General features: G+C 34.5%; 1 protein-coding gene across 1 annotated transcript in view; it reads left to right on the plus strand.

The window, feature by feature from the left end:
* Positions 1 to 23,227, plus strand: part of LOC119640287 (spondin-1-like) — a 52,531-nt gene that overhangs the window by 24,229 nt on the left and 5,075 nt on the right. Inside the window, 3 exon segments of the mRNA XM_038038207.1 lie at positions 5,041 to 5,363; positions 5,408 to 5,546; positions 13,095 to 13,476. Of these exon segments, the coding sequence (XP_037894135.1) occupies positions 5,041 to 5,363; positions 5,408 to 5,546; positions 13,095 to 13,476 (844 nt within the window).

Consider the following 23,227-nt stretch of genomic DNA (forward strand, 5'->3'; position numbering starts at 1 on the left):
GCCGCTTTGAGAATAAGCGTATATTCGTTCTCATTTGTTATGCATGTGTTGCATGACAGGATGAAACAAAGCAAATTTCGTCGGTGCATCGTGTGGGTAACGCATGATCCAAGTGATTTAAAGAAATCAATATTCGCTACCTCTGTAGCTTGTATACGTTTCCCTATATCTGCCTCGACCATATATTTGCGCATCACAGCATAAAAAATTTCATACGCAGCGTCGAATGCTCCGTTTACCGTTTTGGGAATGCCGGCTTGATGTGTTTGTTGGTTAGGATGATGGTATCTATGGGGTCGTTCGTCACCTTCTCACCCATCACCTCTTCGCAGAAGTCGAAGTCCGTCATGTCGTGTAGGCAGTGACTGCAATTTAGCTGCTCACGGATATAGTGACTTAATCTGGAGGCGGCGTACAGTCTGAGAAACCTTATTTCATGGTATTTAAGTTTATGGTTTTGGAGATTCTTAAGTTCCTCTCCATCGAGCCTGAACGGTGCGTAGTCTTCTTCGGGCTCTTCTTCAGTTTCGTAATCAAGGAGGTTTGTTAACCGGTAGTCATTGTCTGTTTTAAGTCCGGTTTTATATTTGAACACCTGTAGATTTCTCAGGCGGTTGCACAACTGCACGATCTCGGGGGGCGATCTGGTCCTCTTTCGAATCGATTTGGCAATATTTAGGAAGAATGCCTCAAGGAGGTCTTGGCTTACCCTGAATGAAGTGAAAGTTGTGCCATGGTAAGCCTTAGTCAAATCTACCATTAATTTTGAAAACTTCGTTGCGGTCTCTTCTAAGGCAATGGTAGTGGGGTCCTTTTTGTATATCTGCAGTAAGTCGTTGGTGACTTCTTTTAAATGCTGGTTCACCTCTTCTACATTTTGTGCGGTTATAGAGCTTCGGTGAAATATGTTCACGAAGCTGGTTATTGCCTTGAACAATTTGCAGGTCCTCTTTGCCATTTCAGTGTCGCTTTTGAGAACACCTTCTTTGATTCCCGCTTCCAGGATGCCTGTCATGGAGTTGTTGAAGAATTGCACCAACTCTGGAACATGATAATATTCCTATTCCTAGACCTAAATGTACTATTCCACGCGATAGATTTTTCATAAATTTGCCGTACCACTTATTCCGGTCACACACTACAGCCCGCACGTCCAGCCCAATTTGTTTTGCCACGTTTATGTTGTCCAAAATAAATTCTTCTAAAACACTAGACTTTAGCGAGGGGGGAGGGTTTACGCTTAAAGTAAGGTTGAAAGCCGTCGCCAGGCTTCTTAAGCCGAAACTATTTTATCCCTGCTGTTAAACAGTGTTTCAATTGCGACCGATTTGGCCATATTTTCATATATCGCAAATTAAAAATAATGTAGCGATCAAATTAAAAGTAAAAACCAATAATTTCAGTTCTTTTTCTTAACAAGCTGCACAATTATAAATAATAGTCCACCAGTCATCCCTAGGGGCACGATTATATTTTGAACATCATTTTATAATTATGTTTATGCTTATCTAGTATACACAAGACACTTCCTCAATTGTGTTTTGTTCATTTTTAGCCTAAGGTCATTTATCAATGCGTTGCCACTTCTAAGTCCGTAAAAATTTAATACAAAAAACGCTATAACGCATTTGTAGCTTAACAACACTAATGAAAAATTGCTATAAATTGCTATTTAAAAGAGTTGAACCTTTGTTTTCTGTTAAGTTGTACAAAATTCTTTTTGACGCTATCTTAGAATTTATTCTCTGGCTAAATTTATAATAATAATAATAATTTTACAAGTTAGCCTAAAAGTAGACCGCCATAAGTTTTTTTTATCATCAAATTAAACAAAACAGTAGCTAAATTTTTTGCTAATTTACAGAGCGAACGTAATACTCTATGCTAATTTCCAAAGCCGTCAGCTTTATAACTCAGGAAATCTGTTAAAAGAGCTTTATAACTCTGGAAATCTGTTAAAAGAGCTTTATAACTCAGGAAACCTGTTAAAAAAGCTTTATAACTCAGGAAATCTGTTAACATATTCATTGCAAATTGCCGTGGGCATTGCAAAATGAAAAATGCAAATTGCCGTCGGCATTTATAACAATTCAGAATCCTGATGCAAATCGCAACAACAAATTTATTTCTTATACTTTTAAGCAATATTAATAAACCAATTTCTATAAAAGTTTCACAAATTGTCTCCCCACAAAAGTGGTTATGGAGTGATGAATTCTTTTTTTTGCTTATCATTGCCGAAAGCCAATATCGGACCCAAATATGGAGAAGACAATAGTCCTCCCACCAAATTTCATCATTATCAACTATGGCAGGCACTTTTTGAAAACGATTAACTTTTTTGTATGCTTCAGTACTCCAGTGCTCCACTGAAAAATGGGAAATGAATTAATAATAAGGATGGCATAGGCGTTAATAAGTTTATCTATTTTTTCTCAGAGCCACGGGGCAATCTTCAAATTGGGTTTTACCCATTTGCTCCAAATTCTCTCTCTTCTGTACAAACAAACAAACAAATTGGCAATTTAACAACAAAAACAACAGCAGTAGTGAATAAGTAGTGGATTAGGCATACAAATAAATAAAATTTAGAAAATAAATAAACCGTTTATATACAAGCCGTTCATAAAATTGCGGTTTTTCTTTACTTTTTTAACTTTAAATTAATTTACATTAATCTACACCTAAAGGTAAGCAAGCAAAGCCAACATTAAATTCTCTGCTAAATTTACAGATAGAACGTAATGCTCTATGCTAATTACAGAAAGAACGTAAACTTTATGTTAATTACAAAGCCGTCGGCAAAAGTTCCCCATTTTCATTAAAAATAAACTCTAAAGCACAGGACTGTTATTTCAGGTAAATCGATACAAAAAAAAAATGCAATTGTTAATAATTAGTATTTAATTGTTAGAAGTTAATAATTAGTATTTAATACTGGAAGTTCATTGTATTTATTACAATAATTATTGTATTTATTGTATTATTGGGCATTTAACAGACTGAATGGCATTTAAGTTGTTAGCTTGGCATTTAACCATTTATTTATTATAAGCGACTCTGTGCTTTGCCTCTCAACAGGGAATTTAGCGAGGGCTTTGTTTAACCTGATAATAAAAAAACATTATGGCGGTCTAATTTTAAGCTAACCTGTAAAATTAAATAAGTTTAGTTCGCGTATTTTCCAAAACACTATACATATACAAATACAAATGCTATACATCTAGAGGTGATGATAGAAAATGGTGTAGGCGCGATGTTCAGTTACGATGGTGATGAGATGCAGAAATTAGATAAGCCCGAAAAAACAGAGACGTTCTAAGATAGTTCTAGATTGCCTCTCGGCATGAACTTATCTAAAGTTAAAGATGTTAGGATGACAACGCCACCTCCGCCGCCGCCAACACCTGCGGAGAAAAAAGCCCCAATCACCTGTAGCGACATTTGGAAATTAAATTAGAGACAATGGTTTCTGGCAGCCCTCTTAACAGCTTACAGCACAATTTGAAAGCAGCCAAGAAAGGGGACAACGCACCGAACAGTCAGCTTGATATTAACTTCTTTGATCATAAGTATATCTCGTCGTGCCTATCGCCAATCGTTGATTTGTCTACAAAGTTTCTCTTGTGATTGCTATCTTTAGCTGCAGTTTTTCCTTGTTATACTAATTATGCATCTGGTTCTATTTCTTTGCTGCCTGTCAAATGTTTTTGGGAAAAAACGTTGAAAAAGTACTGAAAACTAACTATTTTTACACTATAATCTTTGAGGTTCCAAATTGGAATTAACAATATTTAAATATATAGTGAAATCAATCGATATTTTAGCGGTATGGGTGCATTGTTCGTTAATCTATCTTTAAAATCAGGTGTATATTTCTAACCTGTAATGTTTTCCCGATATATTCACAGAGCATGGCCGATTTTTCCCGTTTTTGCACAAGTAGAAAACTAATTATTCGTTTGAATTTGATTAAATTTTTTTTTATAAAATATATTTGGCTATGAGGTGAATAGAAAATGTGTATTACGGGATATTTGTAGTAGCCAAGCGGCATAAATTGATTTCATAAATAAATTTATAAATTCGCATCGTTTAAGCATAAGTTAATGTGAAACTTTTGATCACGGTATTACATGTCATAACACCGTTAATAGAGAAAGACTTAGCTGCATCCATTGACTAACTTTCGTTATGATCTATGGATTTCATTCACCATTTAAAGTTACTATTTTTATATACCCTACACCAGTTGCGATACAAGGATATATTAAAATTGTACGGATGTAAGCCAACCAGACCCATCTTCTATTCTACCGATCTAAGCTTGTCTGTCTGCCTATCGTTGTCGTTGTTTCATGTTCAACCTACAGGCCGCGACATTTGAGTCATTTTGATAAAATTTGGTATACTAATAAATCTTGAAAATGGTTCAGTTCGGAAAAACTTTTTCGATCAAACCTTAACACCTTATTTTCAAAATTCGAATAACGTCAGGGTGGTCTAGACTACCACAGCTACAATTATTTTATTTGTTTTATTATAAAAATGATTTGCTATGAACACTGTTTAACCACATATATATTTTATTCATCTTATATAAATCATATTTTTATATTTTCACTTGCATTGAAAGTTCTATAACCGTCCCAGATATAAAATATACATGCAATTCCTTTTAGCTACATTAGACGGCAAAATTACTTTGCGGTAGCCCGGTGCAGACGATGGAATACATAAATTGTTTATTGGGTGATGTTAAAGAGTGTAAACGTATGAGATAAAATTTAATTCTGAACGTATTACAAGAAATAGGAGACCGTTAGCGAATTTGCTTGCAGACGTCATTGAATTGCGTGGTCCATACGAAAAATTTCGTGGATTCCTAGCAAAAATATTAAAATCTATACTTTATTAGGAGACAAACAGGTCTTATTCAATTCGGGCATTTTTTTTTTCAATATTATTAAAGACTACGATTACTTTGAAGGCAATTTCTTGGCTAATATGGCAATCATTTTTTTTTCGACGTTATTTCAGGGTAAACTTTGCTCTTCCGAACTGAGTATACGCTCAACTTACAAATATCCTTTGCACATATGTAGTATCAATTTTACGGAACTGGGTTTTCGATTGGAAGATTTCCAGCAATATGGTTCCAAAATATCTCCTGAAGCAGTTACTACTGTTGGACGAATTTATTTCGTACCGGCCCTCTTGTGCGGTTCACGTTGTTATATATTTCCTTATACAGATGAGGTGGTCACGTTTCTTAACAATTTTAAAGGCAATAATCTTCACATTCCTCATTTTGATGAAGTCGAATGGAGACGACGGACCGAATTGTATCATCATTTTAAATGGTATTTTCATAATATCGATTTTGTCATGACCACGAAAGATTCAGTTCAATTTCAAATGAATCTCATCATGAATTAGAATGGCCACAATTAGTGGGTAGTGCTGCTGTACTGCCTACCACAGAAGTAAATAAAACGCAGGAGTATGTCGTAACAATCACGCATCCGGCCGACACTCCTATACTGGTTAATTATTTTTTAGCAGATCCGTCACTAGCAAAGCAAACGCAACTTTCTTTACCGTTTGAAGTTCTTGTAATTGCACCAAGTTGTTATCTCACAGATTAAATTTCGTTCTCACTCTACGGGAACTTATTGCACTCTGCTGCATGTAAGCAATAATTTCGTTTAAGTAATCGCAAGCCCGGCTCACTAAATCCGCTCCTCTTTGAAATAAGCGAACTGCAAATAGAACGCGTTTGTTCTGCGACACAAAATCTAAGTAAGGTTGGTGTGGATGTTGCACACAAGGTACATTCTCATATGAATAATAAGAATAAAATTGATTTATATGTTCGTTTTTGGCCTTTCAGCTTCTAGCAAAACGCGTCTTTACGGGTCGTAATTCTGGAGAATTACCTATTTGGATAAAATAAATATTTATAGATGATCAGCACGTACCGGTTATGGTTTTAGTATAGCTGATTGTTCGCCGTTTGAGTTAAAAACGAACGGTACACGTAGGATTGAAATTGCTTTTCAGACGGATTTCACTGTTACACGTATTACGAAACCGTTTATTTTGAAAACCGACCATTCGTTTGGATTTGATTATGTGCTTCTAGCATAATTGCCGAACAAAGGCTTGGAACGTTGTATTGCCTTGTTGCCTCATCCTTTTTGGGAATCACGTTTGCCTTATCCTTGGTGCTTATCGCGGCCCACATATGCTATCAACAGTCGAAACTTTCTTCGGCCCGGGATAAAGCACAGATGCAACCTTTTAATTTGCGCAACATAGTAATACGTTCCCATCCGTCTACTGAAACGTCTGGAATAGAGGCCGACTGATAAAACTAAAGAGAAGTCTAATGCTAGTGACGGTAATGGAAACAGCGATTCATAGAAACGGAACGCTAATAAAAATCGCTTTACCAATGTTGTAATTTCCGTGAAGTGAGCAAAATTTTGAATGAAACATGTTCTCAGTTTAACCTCATATTTTGGAATGTTTTTACATAGAATAAAATTCTATCTCATGTAACGAAACTGAAGTATACATAACAAAAAGATCTAATTTTCAACGCTTCATGATGAAAATCAGACCACAACTGTAACGTTCTTACTTATTTTTCATTTAATAATTTTTCTTCAACAATAGATGATTCGTTGGGCTGTACAGAATAGGTTCAACCATAAAGTTCTTTGCACGAGCCTTAAGAAAGTTAATGATTAATTTTGCGCCCTCTCGCGTCTGCGACGTAACCAAAATCATTTCTTAAGAAGTTTTGTATTTTCTTGTTTTTTAATTGGCTTCTTATTTCATTTTATGGCACTTTATTTTTTAGAAGATTTTTATTATTTTAAATATTTTGGGATTTTGTTTATTATTATCGAATAATTTTAAGTTGATACAGAGCAATGAGAGTAACAACAGCAATTTAAGACATGTATTAGCGTGAAGGTAGTAAATGTACATGCATATGTATTAGAGTCTCATATAGGAGTGCAGATATATTAGACGAATAGAAGGATTTGTGAAGGAATATAGTCACTATTTGATTGAAATCGTTTATATGTTCAAATTTCATTACCTCACTATTCAATATAAGTTATAAAATTTAGACAAATATTCTATTTCTATTATCCACTTTCTTTATAGCAGCCCTACTCTACAATGACAATGTATGACTACAGGTCTTCTACACCAGAGGATGTATTGTCACAATATTTTTCATTGGTCAACGCGTTATCCATCGTATTATAATAATAGTTCACGTTTTTTGCCATTTTTTTGCGACATAAAACGTAACGCCTCTGAATGCGTAGAAAAAGCCAATAGGCTCGATTAGTGACTTTTTCAAGAATACAATGAAAACACAACCCAAATCTGATCTGACATATTTATTCGCTCTGGCTCAAAAACAAATGTTAAATTATCGCAAATCCCTTCATCCCCTGCTCATACTACTCATACTACAACTCACACTAGTCCTAACAAGGGAAACAGTAATAATAACGGTGCGGAAGAACGAGATACATTCGAAAATTTGTAAGCCACTTAGACACTCAGTGTATATACAAGCAAACTCCTTCCTGTAATGTCAAAAATCTCGCAAATTTGATGTTTAGACAATTTTATGAACAAAAACCAAGCATTATGCGGTCATCAACGACGATTCACTACACATACAGCAAACACAACTTTTTTTACAGCACAAGCAGCAAGCTGCCCGTGGCTTTAGTTAAGTTGAATTTCATTTATTAATTAATAATTATTAACAAAAACTCAATTATACAATAACGCTCATTGTTACAATTAAAAATTAATGTGACAGTAAGACTATAGAGTTCGCATCGGGACATTTGGAAACAACAGAAAAGACAAAGATATAGACAACAAGACATAACGTATAATATAAGAGCGAAAGAAAAGCACAGACTTGATGTACAGCCTAAAATAAATCACCTAACAATTACTCAATCTCTTCCGTCAAAGATCTGGAAAATAAATTATAAGAAGATTGGAGCGAGATCTCTGTTTCTACACAAGAAAAATTATACGAAACATATTAAAACGTTCAAATGGCGTTATTAAGCAAAAAAGAAACACCACCAAATATCACCATTTATTAATATGCCCCCTATTTTGTTTATATCCTTCCTTATACGAAAAAAACTCAATATTAATGACGCTGTGTTTTTGAAGTTGTTGAAGGCATTTAATTTTGTTGTTCACTGGATGTTGAAAAAGTAGGTTTTTCATATTAAGGCAAGGTGGAGCATCGGCATCCAAAATGTTAAGCGAAAACTGAAATATTGTATTATATTTGATTTAATTGAAGACATATCTGACACACCTATTAACAATGCCCTGCATTTTACAGCTCGAAACGCAGCCTAATTTGACATATGCGTTTACATTATAAGATATTTTTTTATATCTACCACTGAAGGATGGAGAGTATATTCATTTTGTTTCTGTTCGCAACACCCAAAAGGAAGCTTCAGAGACTCTAAAGTATACATATTCTTGATGAACATGAAATTCTAAATTGATTAAGCCATACCTGCGAATTCAAGTGTAATTTACTTTTTAATGCCAATATAAAAAATCAATATCTTACTTTGAATTCAATGACTTAAATGTTAGTTTGTGAGTTTGAAAAAGTTCACTAATTCGAGATATATCTAAAGCATCCAGTAGATCGAACGCTTTAGATTGCCAGCAGCACCCTTTCGATATTAACGGATTTATCCAATAAAATAGAAGACGTGAACTTAAACTGGTCTCGTCTCGGGCTTGGCAAATGAACTTCGTGGAAGTCAAAGTGGAAGTATGTATAACGACGGGCAACCAACCCGCTGTTTTCCCTATTTGCTGATATTATATCTAATGTCGCTCTCATTACCATAAGGTATTAAACGTTTAAGAAGAGTGCGGTAAAGACAAACTTACATACGAACGGTTTTTTTTTATTTTATTTATTCGCTCTGTTAACTTCTTAATCGCATGAGGTACCTTACAATTGCAAAGTATTTTTGATGACTATTGAGAAGGATTGAAAAAGCGAGTCCGAATTTGGTGACAATTCCGAAAGAATTGAAAGAGCGAGTCTACTTGGCGACAACGTGTTGCATTGAAAAAGCGACTCTGAATTTGGTGACAATTAATACAATATATTACTATATTGAAAGTAGTAGGCCCAATATCTAATTTTCTTTCCTACAATAAAGATGATACCTGTGCTGGTGCTGAAAGCTTTCTATTTACTCTAAGAATTTATTTCATAAGTCTAAAAAAATATAATAATAATAATAAATTTCATTCTTTAAAATCATCCGAGGTCACTTTTATATTAATATTTTTAGATAACGCTTATTTTCTATTTATTCATGAAGAATGAAGCCAGATGTTACGCTAATCTGGACATAATAGCAAAAGCAAACACAATGTATGATCGGGGAAAAACAAGAGAGCGTAAACGATATAAAATAAACACATCGAAAGACATCCTTCCGTTTTCTTAATCAATTCAAATGGACATAGATGCAAACGTCGAAACTAAAGCGTATTTAGATTTTTCTGTTTGACTTTATTTAAGAATAAAATAGCATAATAAGCTAACAGATTAATGTGCCAGTAACACATCTGCGTGACGTGTTGTTGACGCTCTCCTGGTCGATAAAATCAAGATATCGACTTCAAATTTGGTAGAAACATTGGAAATTTTTGCACGCAGTTACTGAAAACGGGCTAAATTAGTCAGAGAATGACCCCACTTAAACTGAACGCAACTCCATTCTTCTGAACCAAACTTTGTGTTTTTCTGCTCATTACTCAACAAGTTATAAAAGATATAAACCTGAAATTTAACACATTTGCTTGACGAAGAACTATTGTTTATGTGCAAAAATGTAAAAAATCGGCCATGACTACACAAAATTATAAGTGATTAAGTTTTCTCTTTTTTTCACTTTTTTGAGGTTTTATGCTTATTAATGATAGAATAAACAAAACAGAATGTTTAAAATTATTTTGTACGTTCCTCAAATGAAGATATATTATCTGCTTCTATACAAAAATATGGGAGACACCACGACGTGGCTGATTGATTTTTCGATCGAAAAGGATATCAAATTAAAGCAGTTGGAGAGTAGACGACGACGAGCTAAGTGTATTAATTGTAAATTAATTGTGGTGGACGTCACGATCTGGTAGATTAGTTTTTCTAAGCAATAACTTTTAGCGCAGTAAAAAGTGAAAGATAAAACTTATCCCATTATCTTTTCTATGACAATAAATCAAACCATGTGGCGCTAAAGATTTCAATGATGGTGGGTACACGGGATTCGGAATGGAACTTTCTTACTTGTTTTTTTTATTACATGTTTAATTTATGTTTATTTATTTATTTAATCTTTCCAAAAATCTTTCTAAAAGAAATAATTAGAGTTACCAACTATTCCTCACATTTTGAGGACTTTCTTGCATAAGATGTCTTTATTTCTTAAATTAAGTTGAGATTTTGAACGAATTAACTAATAGGTTCCTAGAATTTAAGTGAAATTGTTGGTGTTTAGTCTTTATGTGACTTTTCCATGTTAATCTTTGATCAGTGTGTAAGATGTTTTGAACAATTGTTAAGAGTGGTATTACCGCTATTTAAAAAAAATGAAGGACAAGAACGCTTATTTAGCGTAAAGGTAATAATGCGTAGAATTTTTAGTGTTTACTTTATTTCATTTGTTTAGCCAAAGTGAAATTCTGTCGAGATGAACTTGTAGTTTGTAGAAATCGTTTATGTGATCACTAAATATGAAAATATGGTTGCTGTGTCATTAGTGTATGTCACAGTGAAAACATCGTCAGCTACCGGAAAATCTGAAGTAAAAATTGCACAGAGTATTACAATTAGAACACTTTCCTGGAGCGCTCTATGAGCAGTTTTTGATATATCATTTTCAACTTTAACGTAGAAATGTTTGGTTTACAAATAGAAGCTAACTAGCAAACATAAGAAAGAGAAATTTTTTAAGTTTGAAAAGTAGCCCACCATACCAGGCCATATCGAAGGACTTTTCCACATCTATTAAGAAAGAATTAGTCGCGTTGTCTACCATGTTCATCTTAAAATTAACCAATTTTTAGGCAAATAATATATCTCCAGTTGAGGAGTGTACAAAATAGTTGTAAACATTCTTTCTTGTTTGGCATTTTTACAAATTCTTGAGAATATATATGCGCTTACTCTCTGAAATTACCAGATTTTATGCGCTCACTCTCTATAATTACCAAATTTTATACGAATACGTTCAAAATTATCGAGAAATGTAAACAAACGTATTTCCTCAGGTGGTTGGATTTTTATACATGCGACAGCTGTTCATAAACAAAATATGATTTGGAATTTCTATACAATTCTCTAAAGGCAGCAAAATTCATGTTTATTCTCTAAAGGTAGCAAATTTCATGTTTATGCAAATATGCAAATAGTATTAAATCTTCAATTAAAAAGAAAAAAGATGTCCCAAAATACCATACGCTGGCATTACTAAGTGCGATGCTATGGCTACTAATGGGATAATACACGAAATGAACGATATCGTAGCCCCCTCTAGCCGACAGTCGCAACAATCGCGAAGACCTCACCGACATTTCTCACACCATTCGCAAGAGGACATATTTAGTGATCTCTTCTCTTAAGCTAAAGGAAAATCAGAAGAGCAGAGGAATTGGTTGCGCACACGAGAATAAAATAAACATCATTCAATAAAAGTATATTTTCTATAAACAATATTTATTATATTAAAAGAGCAAAAAAACATTTTTTTTAAACTCCTACTTCGAATATAGCAACAATAAAGATAAAAAGAATTAGATTAAACTTTTAATTTTATTTAAATACCTTTGCTGGGACTGCTTAAGTCTTTTTTGTCTGCTATTGGAACCCAGCCAATCACAAGAACTGTATAGCTATACAGTCGCACTTATACCCAAAAGTTGGTTCGATTGAGATTGTTAAACGTTACATATTGCGATTTTTTCAAACGAGCCCAAATAAAACGTTACAGTTAAATAGGCAATATGTGCCAAATGAAAGTGAAGTAAATATTCACTTCAAGCCCTAAGATAAACGTACATTCTATTCTAACGATCGATTCCGGATCATTTTCTAAATCAGCTTAAATATGTCTGTCCGTCTGACTGATCTCCGACGAAGTATTTTGGCACAATTTTTGAATCATTTTTATGAAGTGTTATTGATTGACGTTTTTTGGATCGAGGGTGAATATGTTTCATATCAGATTGCTTTTACAGCCGCTGCCAAAAGAACGTCTTATTTTGAGTATTTATATTTTGAATATGACAACCTTTAGACTTTTTAAATTTTCTCAATAAAAACCGTTGAGTAATATTATTTCAACTTATCACTTCACTTCTACATAACTTTTGTATAGTCGTCCCTACGAAAAGTAAGTCGTCCCTCTTCGCTACATTGCAACTGAAAGGATTTTGAGTCGTCCAGAAGCCCAAATGCTGCTGATCGGTTTAGTAAAAGGTAAGCTAGGTGTGTAAGGAATGCGTCGATGAATAAGGAAATAAATGTCTTTAATTTAGGTGAAATTTCTAAACATGACTAGTCAATCCCCGTTTGAGTCATCGCGAACGTGAAGCCATTATATGGAACTTACGTATACATATGGTTTACATATGGTCAACAGCAACAAATTCTGCAAACCTTAGCGGCTCAGCAACAACAGCATACACAATATTCAAGGTACATCTTATAATCGGAATCGGCGGACATCGCTTAGAAACTTTGGAAAAAAATGATCATTAGTAAGTATAATATAATACTTAAGATATATAATTAAGTTGTTCTAAGACAGTCGTAAACAGTTGTAAACAGTTGTAAACACTTTGAAAACATAGCGAGATTCCGGATCGAAAGTATATAAAATGTCATTGAACAGTCTTAAACAGTCTTAAACTGTTTGTTCGCAAAGGAGGTAAAACACATAATATTCCAAACTTAATGCAGTGAGTCAGGAGATAATTTAAAAAATTAGTGGGTGCGAACGCTTTATAAACAAAATGGAAATGGGAGAAACCTGTTTTTCACGACTCCCAGTAGTCGTCTTTTTATAAATATACATTGGAGTGCATGGTCTGAATGTTCAGCTTCTTGTGGCATCGGTATTACAATGAGAACGCGTTCTTTCATCAATCACTTAGAGCGGAAACGTTGTCCGCATATCAACATCGTTGAGAAACAGAGATGCATGCAACCGGACTACGTCTTTAAGCAAATAGAATTGCCTGATCCCATTTGTCCCACTACGCAATGGAGCGATTGGAGTCAATGCACAGCCATTTGCGGCCGAGGCGTTACGATACGCACCCGTTTGTTACTGTTAGAAGACGAGAGTATTACGGAGAATTGTACGAAGACAATATCGAAAGACAAACACACACAAACCTAGAATTATTTATAGGTATAAAATCATTACTAAGTCGGTATTTCTGCTGACCTAATCTTCGCCCTATTTTTTATGGAATGGTGATATAATTTTTTACTGCAAACTAATTACGAATCAAGAAATTAAAGAATTGTTCAATCTTTATTCAAATTTATTTAAATTTTTTATTATTTTTATTAATTTTACGTTTCATTACCCGAATCTCCATCGGGGCAGTGATATTTATGCTTACCCGTCATGATTAAAATGAATTCTTTCTTATATTTATTTAGCAATTAAAGTTAAATTCCTGCTACATAAATAAAAGAATATTGTTCACTAAGGTTTGTTTTGTTTTTTTTTTTTATCGTAATTCTTATTAACTGTGCGCTCTCTTAAGTTACGAACATGTTACTCGTTCTTTAAGCCGCATCTAACTGATGTCGCAGAGCAATATAATCGCAGCTTGATTCACTTTTTTGTACAAAAATCAGTTCCTACGCGTGCACTCTACTGCAGTTGTTTCATTTTGTGTAGCACGTTAATCTTTCTTATAAACAAAGATAGCACTTAACAAGTCATCTAAAAACGGGTTATAATTTATATAATTTATATTGGTTTTATAAAAAGGTGGTCCAAAGAGCTTGATGATCCCTACATTACGAAAAGGCTGTACAAGTGTTTGGTTAGACCCATACTCGAGTATGCCTCAGTTGTGTGGTCTCCTTCATATAGGTGCTACGTAGATTCAATTGAATCTGTTCAAAAGCAATTCTTGCTGTTTGCCCTTAGAAATTTGGATTGGGATCCGATTGCCTCTCTTCCTCCGTATGAAAATAGGTTGCTTCTGCTGTCCCTACCGTCTCTTGAGAAACGTAGATTTGTTCTTGGCGTTTCCTTTCTAATTAAAGTAATAAATGGTGCTATTGACTCGCCTTCATTACTTGGTGAAATAAGCTTTAATGTCCCTAACCGCTTCTCTAGGCATTTTATCTTGGTTAAGCTTAATCAGTGTAAATTTAATTATGAGCTGTTCAATCCGCTCAGAGTCGTTTGCAAGAACCTAAATGACGTCTACCACTTATTCTCATTATCGGACTCTTTAAAGTCTATTAAACCAACATTACTTAATTCGCTTGATTTACCTATGTCGAACTTAAACTTGCTTTTAACCTTAAAAAGTCATTATAATTCAAAAATGAATTGTTGTTAACTATTATCGGTTGCCAAGCTTATGCATGTTTGCGATGGCTTAGGGGTTCATTTGCAATTTGGTCCTGTACCGGTTGTAAGTGTGCTCCTATGCTGATAGTGTACATGCTTTTTTTTCTTTTTCTTTTTTTTTTCTTCTTATTTGTTTTATTATGTTTATACTGAATTTTATTGTTAATTAATATTAGTTTTGCATTAAGAGCCTATTGACCTCGACTGCTATTTGTTTAGTTGAGTTTCTAGTATAAGTGGAATAAATAAAATATATAAATAAATATATATAAAATAAATAAATATGAAATTTCAGAAATTTATTTGCAAGTTTCCGAGTTGACGTTAACATAACTTTATTAATACATATCTACATGCTTCGAGAAATTTCTTCCAAAATGTTCCCTTGGATACAAGTATAGGCAGCAAGGACAAATCATGTTTGAAATCAACGAAGATGAGGGCAATTCTTGGTTTGACATGATTTTTTTAATAATAAATGTGTTGAGCAAAATATTTCTTAAAAGGTTTTACTTTTTTTTCTTTTATTTATGACCAGCCGCATAAAATATGTCTCCTTTATACTCTGCGGTCAGGGCGAGCTTAGATAGAGAGGATGAGGGACAAGGACAGATGTACGTAAACTAAAGTATACCATACGAGATGTGTGGTGATTTTTCAAATTTCGCGGGAAAGAGCTCAAGGCCAAGCCAAAAAGCTCATATCAGAAGTGCTTCGATGATTGGAGAAAGCGCTGGCACAACTGTACTTTTTGCAGAGGGGACAATATATATATTGTTCAATAAATAAATATTATCCGAGAACACACCTCGCACATCAACTAAAATTTGTAAAATAATAGAAAGGATTCAACGACTGTTGTAAGGTTTAAGGAAATCTAATTGTTTCTGACGAGAACGTCTCTAGAGCACAAAAGAAATATATCTGTCAGGGATTGCCTTGTGATTTTTTTTTTGGTCATTTTTATTAGTTTAATTGATCTCTTAAGAGATATCTCAAGAGTGATAACAAAACTTTAAATGCGTCAAGAATTGGATTTGGAAGATGCGCGTAGAGAATCGTATTATAAGTACAATAAGCATTGTAAATATACGAGTTAGCTTAGACAACGTTCGGCTGTTGTGGTATGAACAGTGGCATTAACTACGATACATCTATGTGGAATACATCTATGTGGAAAATGCAATCCTATGGTCAAAGGGAATGGTTGATTCCTTTGAGGTGTTGTGTGTTGCCGAATCCTTTGGATAATCTAGCATACTTTGATCCGAAACCCGTGAACGAGGCAATGTGTCGCTTCACCGCACCGTGTCTTGATTATTTAGATAACGGGAACAATTTGGAACTTTTCTAGCAGGCAATTCAATCGTGGCAATAGTGGAGATTTGTGTATTGCTGAGCATAATATTGGCCTGCACAAGGGTGTCAAGCAAACAGATGAAAATGAACAACCTTCTCGAAATGCGTGCAAGAGCCAAATCACGTCAGATGTTAGTGGAAAATATCTATGAACCGGAGGTGGAGTTAAGGGCATGAGAAATAGGGAAAACGTATCAGTTCAATTGTCTATTTATATGTATGTTATATGGCAAACCTTCTTTAAATCCGCGATCAAAAGTTTTTGTTCTGCGCGTGTGTCTCTTTGCTAGATGGGTACATCTTTTTTTTCTGTTTTTTTCTCTCTGTCTTATTTATTTATGAATTTATTTTCTTTATATTTTCGTCATTTTTGCTCTTTGCCTCTCTTAATCTACTTTGCATTAGTTATACCATCTGTTGTATAGGGTGTATTAAGTTGTAGCGGACGTATGTATCACGCAGAAAGGCTTAAGATGGACCCATATTTTATTATACAGATCGAGTCAGAATCATAATCTGAATTGATCTAAGTCTTCCTGTCCCTCCATGTAAATTTGTGTCAAAGCTACGGCTCGCAATTTTTTAGATATTCCGAAAAAACTTGGCACATTGACATGTTCTGACCTAATGACACTTTTTTGGCCACTCTCTCCATTCCGAAAAGTGGTTAAAAGGAAGAAAATTGTAATTTTTAAAATTTCTAGCTAAATAGTTTTAACATTCTAAATTGGAAACTTTGGACGTGCTGGAGAAATTTTTGAACTCCGCTCACATAGCGAAATAAATAGAGTAGACTGCCTTATACATAAGATATAGTCTGCTAAAAAGATCCAAAGAAATAAGGATGATTAATTGTGCAGATGAAATAAATTTAAAAACAGTTAATGTGTACGTAAATATTTTGATGGTTTATCAACACTCAACTGTCGTTGGTGACGATAGCTTTTTTATAATTTCTAACTTGAAAGTGCTCAAAAATTTTACTTGAACAAAATTTACATCAGCGCAACTAAATAAACAGAGTTAATAGCAAATGCGGAGGAATAGTTATCACATTTGCAGCTTAAATACACTTTTTAAAATTTGAGTGTATTTGTAGTCATAATAATTTAAATTTCACTAAAAATGATATACTTCTTAATTATACTAATGTTCACATCCGTTCACATTGGCTTACTTAATCTGCCATCACTAAAAATGATATACTTCTTAATTATACTAATGTTCACATCCATTCACATTGGCTTACTTAATCTGCCATATTGTCCGATATCTCTGAATCTTCTATAGTTTTACTCGATGGTATATATACTTTGAAAGAAAATTTCGATTTTAGAAACGATCCAGTATTTAGCACCGTACAGCCGTGTTGTGAAACGGTACTGCCCCATGTAGAATAAGTGTTGACTACAGCATTTAATATTATGATTGAAGAAAAATTTTAAATAAATTTAGGGTAAAATTTTACTATACAAGTAATTAAAAATTAATCGAGAAAATGAGTTCAATTTGCGAGTTCCAAACCGGGTTTGTCCTGACATCTTAGGAACTTCTCAAACAAAAACTATTAATAAATTGAATTCTTTAAATTAGATAGACACTCTTTGACAGCTGAAAGAGTACTAGATTTGGCGGAAATAGCCGAGCACTCAGGAAATTATACACTGGCAATGGATTCATAGGGAATCCCCTTTGACTCAGGACACACCACCTTACACACTATTCGCAAATTTCTAACACGACATTCATTACATGGCGATCCTGCGAGCTACGCAAGCCACTATCTTACCAATGGATATTTTGTTTTACTCTTCAACATTTTAAATAGCAAAGGTCCGCACATATGTTCAAAGTCTTGTGGCGTCAAATCATCCCAATGTGTCGAAATTAAACCCGAGCAATACTCTAATAAACTGGCGGCACCTACTTCCTCAGCAACGCAGTAAAAACGAACACAAGACCGCACGCCTACCGAGGATATTAAGGAACTTGTATGCATTTCTAGTTTCTCAGCATTTGTGTAATCATCGTCTGCATAATCCTCTTCAATAGCATTTTCGGTTGTTTCAAGAACTGTTTCCTTTTCATACCAAAACCAATGATACATTTCAGGTTTCTCGATTTGAGCTTCGCGATCTAAATTTTCACAGGTTGTTTTGCACGGTTTTCCACGCCGCCCTAGAGGTACCGTGATAGGCGCGTTGCCAATTGTTTTAAATGGCTGGCTCCCCTGTAGGCCCACACCATTGTAGACGTAACTTAAAACTATAATAATACAATACTTACAATAACAATAATACATAATAATACTTAGTAATACAAAACAATACGTGATAATACGTGATAATGCGTAATAAATAAAAAGTAAATATATATACACAACGATACATATAAATAAATAAAAATTCCTGCTATGCCGGTGTGCTAACATCTGCAAAAGAAAAATATTATGATTAATAAATTTTATATAGAAAGATGACCACACTTACCATTTGGTCTGCAGAAGTATTGCATGCAGAGGTGGTGGGTGGAGGCGTATGCTTGGTTTTAATCTAAAATGAAATAGAAGTAACTAAATAACTTATAAATAAGAATAAGTAAGGATAAATGCAAACTTACTTTTGGCATACAACGAACCTTTGCGTTTATGAGGCGGTGAAGTGGCGAACAGAGAGCTGGACTTGATTTTGCGGGCGGACTTCTTTAATCTTAAGAAAAAACTTTGAGCGTAAGTTACAAAAATATTAACATCTTTCCATTATATTTGATTTACCTTTTATTTGCGGTTCTCCAAGCCAGATTCTCCATCCCATTCCGATTTCTTAGGCGTACCTTTCCTATCCTGAAATAGAACACAAAGAACAACTATTATTATTATTATTTTAATTTTAGACTAATGAATTGAATTCTTAGACTAAAAAAAGAGACATTGAGCACTAGCAACACAGGCTATCGGCTCAAAAAACAAGTAATTTATAAGAATTCATATAAAATTTTAATTAACTTTGCTACGTTTTCCGCCCGATGTTCCTTTAAAACGAAGACACATTTTTGACAGTTTTTTGCACCCAGTTTACCCCCGTCAGCTGTAAATTGATCATGAAGCCTAGCAGATTTGTTCGGTGGCTTCTTCCGTCGGGACAGGAGCCTGCTTCCGTGAAGAAGGCAACCCGTGCTAGTATTGTTGCCTGCAGGCGATTGCCGATTTTTTCTTCTACCATATGGTACATCATCACGAACTTGTATATGTCGCAGGCGTCACGAAATGCGTCATATACTTCGGGCTTTGCAAATTCGGGTTTTAGATATTGGTGGGTTTCGCTGGCCAAATCTCTTGGGTCATTTGCATCTTCTATTCTTTTGGTGAGGTCGTCTAAACATTCTCGACAACGCAGATTCTCGCGTATGTACTGGCCTAGTGCATAGCCCGTGAGTAGCCAGATGTAGTCCTCCTCCTTGCTAGTTAGTTGGCCAGTGACTACATTGTTGAATATCATACCATCTAGGCCAAATGGGAGAAAATCTTCTTCGGTCTGGCCTTCCGTGCTGCAGTCCATCAATTTTGCAAGATGGTAATCGTCTGTGATAGATCGTCCGCTTTTCCAAAAATTTTTTTGAAGTTCAATTAAACGTTTGATAAGCTCCATTACGTTTATCACTGGTCTGATCCTTTTTCTGGTCGTTGGCGCCATATTACAGAAGAAATATTCCAGTATGTCTTGGCTTGTCCTGTAGGACTGAGTCGTTTCACCAGGGTACTCCTCCAGCAGCCCATCTATTAATTCGATATAGCTGTTGATTATTTGCACGGTGTCGACCGCTAGCTGGTCCGCCTCAAGGGTAGTGTCCAGGTGTTCTTTGACTGTTTCCAGCTCTGCTTTTTGCCAATTGGTGCTGTTGAGTTCGCCGTCATGGAAATCTGAGTTGAATTTTGTCACGGCGGCATAGAGTTCGTACGTCCGAACTTCAACCTTGCTACCGATGTTTCCTCGCTCAATTCCCATTTTCAACTTTGATGGCATAGCTGGTGTAAAAAATTGGCCTGAAGCGGTTGTACTTCTGAGTGAGGTAATTAGCAAGCTGGCGCCTCTCCTCTTCCAATGTTACCAGATGGGCGAGTTTTTCGCAGCCAATTTCGTGACAATCTTGACGTCATATCGTTGGTTTAAGTCTTGAGATTTCTTAAATACTTCATTTCAAATATGTAAATAGTCGTATATCTGTGCGACTTTATTTTTGCTGCCATCGGCACGTTGTTTAAAAAATACGCAATTTGCGGAATTTTTTATTGTCTTGGCATTTTGACTGCGGGTTCAAGGCGTCGATTCTCCCTTCTCCGTGCTGCCGCCACTGATGTTGACGGTCCCTCGTCATATATACAGGTTCTGCTCCTTAATTTATATTTATTGGGGCTTTTTTTAGATAATGGTCGTTCATCTCTCTGTACGTCCGTCTGTACGTCCATCCGTTCTTCAGTCTGTTTGTTCTTCGCTTCAAAAAATTCCAAGAAATCTTTACTAACTGACTCATTCTAAAATATGTTCGCTATCTGGCTCAATTTCACCCTCTATCTGAACGGGTCTTTCTCTGTGTTGTGATACTATTAACAGCATGCTGCAATCCTAACTTGAGCGCGTACCACAAATACGCGCCCAACCTCGTGTAGCTTGTTCCCTTCGACTTTTCCAATCGCTTTAGGCTTTTTCTGTGTATAATCCATTTTAAACGGACATCTTCTATAGTAATGGTCGTATTTGTTTTATCCGTCTGTTCGTCGGCTAACCCCTTCCCATATTTTTTCCAACATATATATTTATTATTCAGACCGCACAACTCTGGATATTTTTTTAATAGATCGCTAAATAGTACGTCAGGGATGAAGACCATTTTAATACTTAATATTGTAAATAATATATTAATATAATAATAATAATATAATTATATAAATATATATATATATATATAAAATATTTATATATTCTGAAAAGAAGCAAAGAAAAAAAATTAAACGATATGGTAGGCGTTTTGCTTTTGTAGGAAAATGAGTAGGCGATTGTTTATTTTTCATTTTTTTTTTTTTTTGTTGTCAATCGAGTGAGTTGTGATTTGGATTGGTAGTAATTAGTCAATAAAATTTGAACAATTACAATTTTGGAATAAAAATCTCATACATTGCTATTAGTAATTTTTTGCATAAAAAGATTTTCAAATTAATTCATATCAATTAATAATAAAATAAAAAAGAAAAGAGTTGAAAAATTTGTGAAAAACATTACCGCAACGTTTTAAACTGTTGAAAGAGGGTCTGAGGATACCACAAATTCCCGTCCGACTGCGTGGATCTGCGCAGCAGATCTCAAGAATTGCAAAGATTTAGTGATTTTTTCCAGAACGAGTCAAAGCCATAAAGAACAACGAAAAACCCTAAACTCTGTTTTGAGTGTTGGAATAATTTTTAAGTAAGTGAAAAAGTAATTTGATACAAAAAGGGGCTTGTGAAATTCAAGATTCTATAAAAAAATTGGTTAAAGAACTAGGGGAAGAAGAAACAGAAGAAAGTTGACGAAAATAGAAAAAGAAAGCTGTGGCAAAAAGTGAATTATATTCAGAAAAAAACTGACTTATCTGAAAAAGTGAGACATTGCAGCTTGGGAAAAGAAACAACGTGACCTCCCACTATGTAGTTCATCGCACTCAAAAACACCACAGACTCCGATTCTATTCCACCTCATAATTTGACTGTTTATTATCTCCCAGTCTGCAAAACTCAATGCGCAAAATATGATGTGGCGACAAAGTTGTACCATCTCTCTTGAAAGTGGAGACACTTAAAAAACCCCAGGGCCAGAGCTATGCCCACATCAGAAATATTCCTTCGGTTGTGGAAACTAGTACCGTCCGTTTAAAATGGATGCAAAAATTATAATCATAATCAAGAAAGCAATTGTTTGACTGGTTTCCCAAAGCAAACGCAACGTCGATGCAGTTTGAAAATGCTCAAATGGGTCTATAATTAACGGTCATATATCCCTCGCTAGAATGGTATGACATCAGTGTTATGCTAGTTGAGATGAACATGTGTCGGCTAATTGATGCAGGCATAAGTGAGTCATTATAACCTGAATAGTCTATACGGTTTCTTTACGTAACATAAAATTATAAGTTCTTTGAGTTGGACAAGAACTTTCTCTCACTCCCGAATGCATATCTCTGTTTAATAAAATTGAAATTATTGTTTCTATTCTATTCATAACGACTGAACAAACCGCCTTTAAACATAAGCAAATTTCATATTCCTTACGAGCCACTCACCAAATTGAATTTAATCAATAGGAGTACTGATTACTTCCCATTGTCTTTTTAAAAAATTTGACCAATTCACAAGGCGAAGCTCTAATTCTACACAAAACAATGATATTTTGCTTTTTGCGTCTTATTAATAACTTCTTCGATATGCTGAAAAATGAAAAACCAACCTCACTTTTTAAAAATTAATTTATTAAATTCATATTTTTTATATCTTTTTACAATAACTTGAAATTATAACTAATAATTTCAAATTATAACTAAATTATATATAAATTTTAAATTAATAATAACTATAAACTAAATAATATTAGCTGCGTCTTTTGTTTTTTTTTAAAAACTTTTTTTTCTTTTTTTATTAATTTTTAAACACTGTGAGCTTTCATCAACCTCTACAAAACAGTTCTGCTTTCAAAGGAACACTTCAGAGCTATCATCCACCTCTGAAGGCTCCCTTCAACACAAATGATTTTGAGTCTAATTTTTAATGTTTTTAAGAACCACATACTCATTGCTTTTGTTTCCATATTTTCAATAATGCGTAACAAAGCAACATGTGTCCAAAATTCACGCAATAAGTTGTGGTAGAAAAAGTTGATAGAAAGCAAAAGTTTATAATTAACAAATAAGCAAATAACATTCGGCTGTGACCTCAAAAAGGCAGAAAAGAAATAAAAGGTTTGAATTTTCATACTCCATAAAATTGGATAGGTGTGCGGCTGATTTTTTGTATTTTCAGAATAAAAGCGGAAATTTATATAGCGCATTTGTTATTCCTTATAAACAACGAGCAAAAAATTCGGGAAAAAAAGATGTTCCTAGTTCTTGTCTCAATAGGCGTGTGGGCACTGTAG

Source organism: Glossina fuscipes, unplaced genomic scaffold (assembly GCF_014805625.2).
Source record: "Glossina fuscipes isolate IAEA_lab_2018 unplaced genomic scaffold, Yale_Gfus_2 117, whole genome shotgun sequence".
Taxonomy (NCBI): Eukaryota; Metazoa; Arthropoda; class Insecta; order Diptera; family Glossinidae; genus Glossina; species Glossina fuscipes.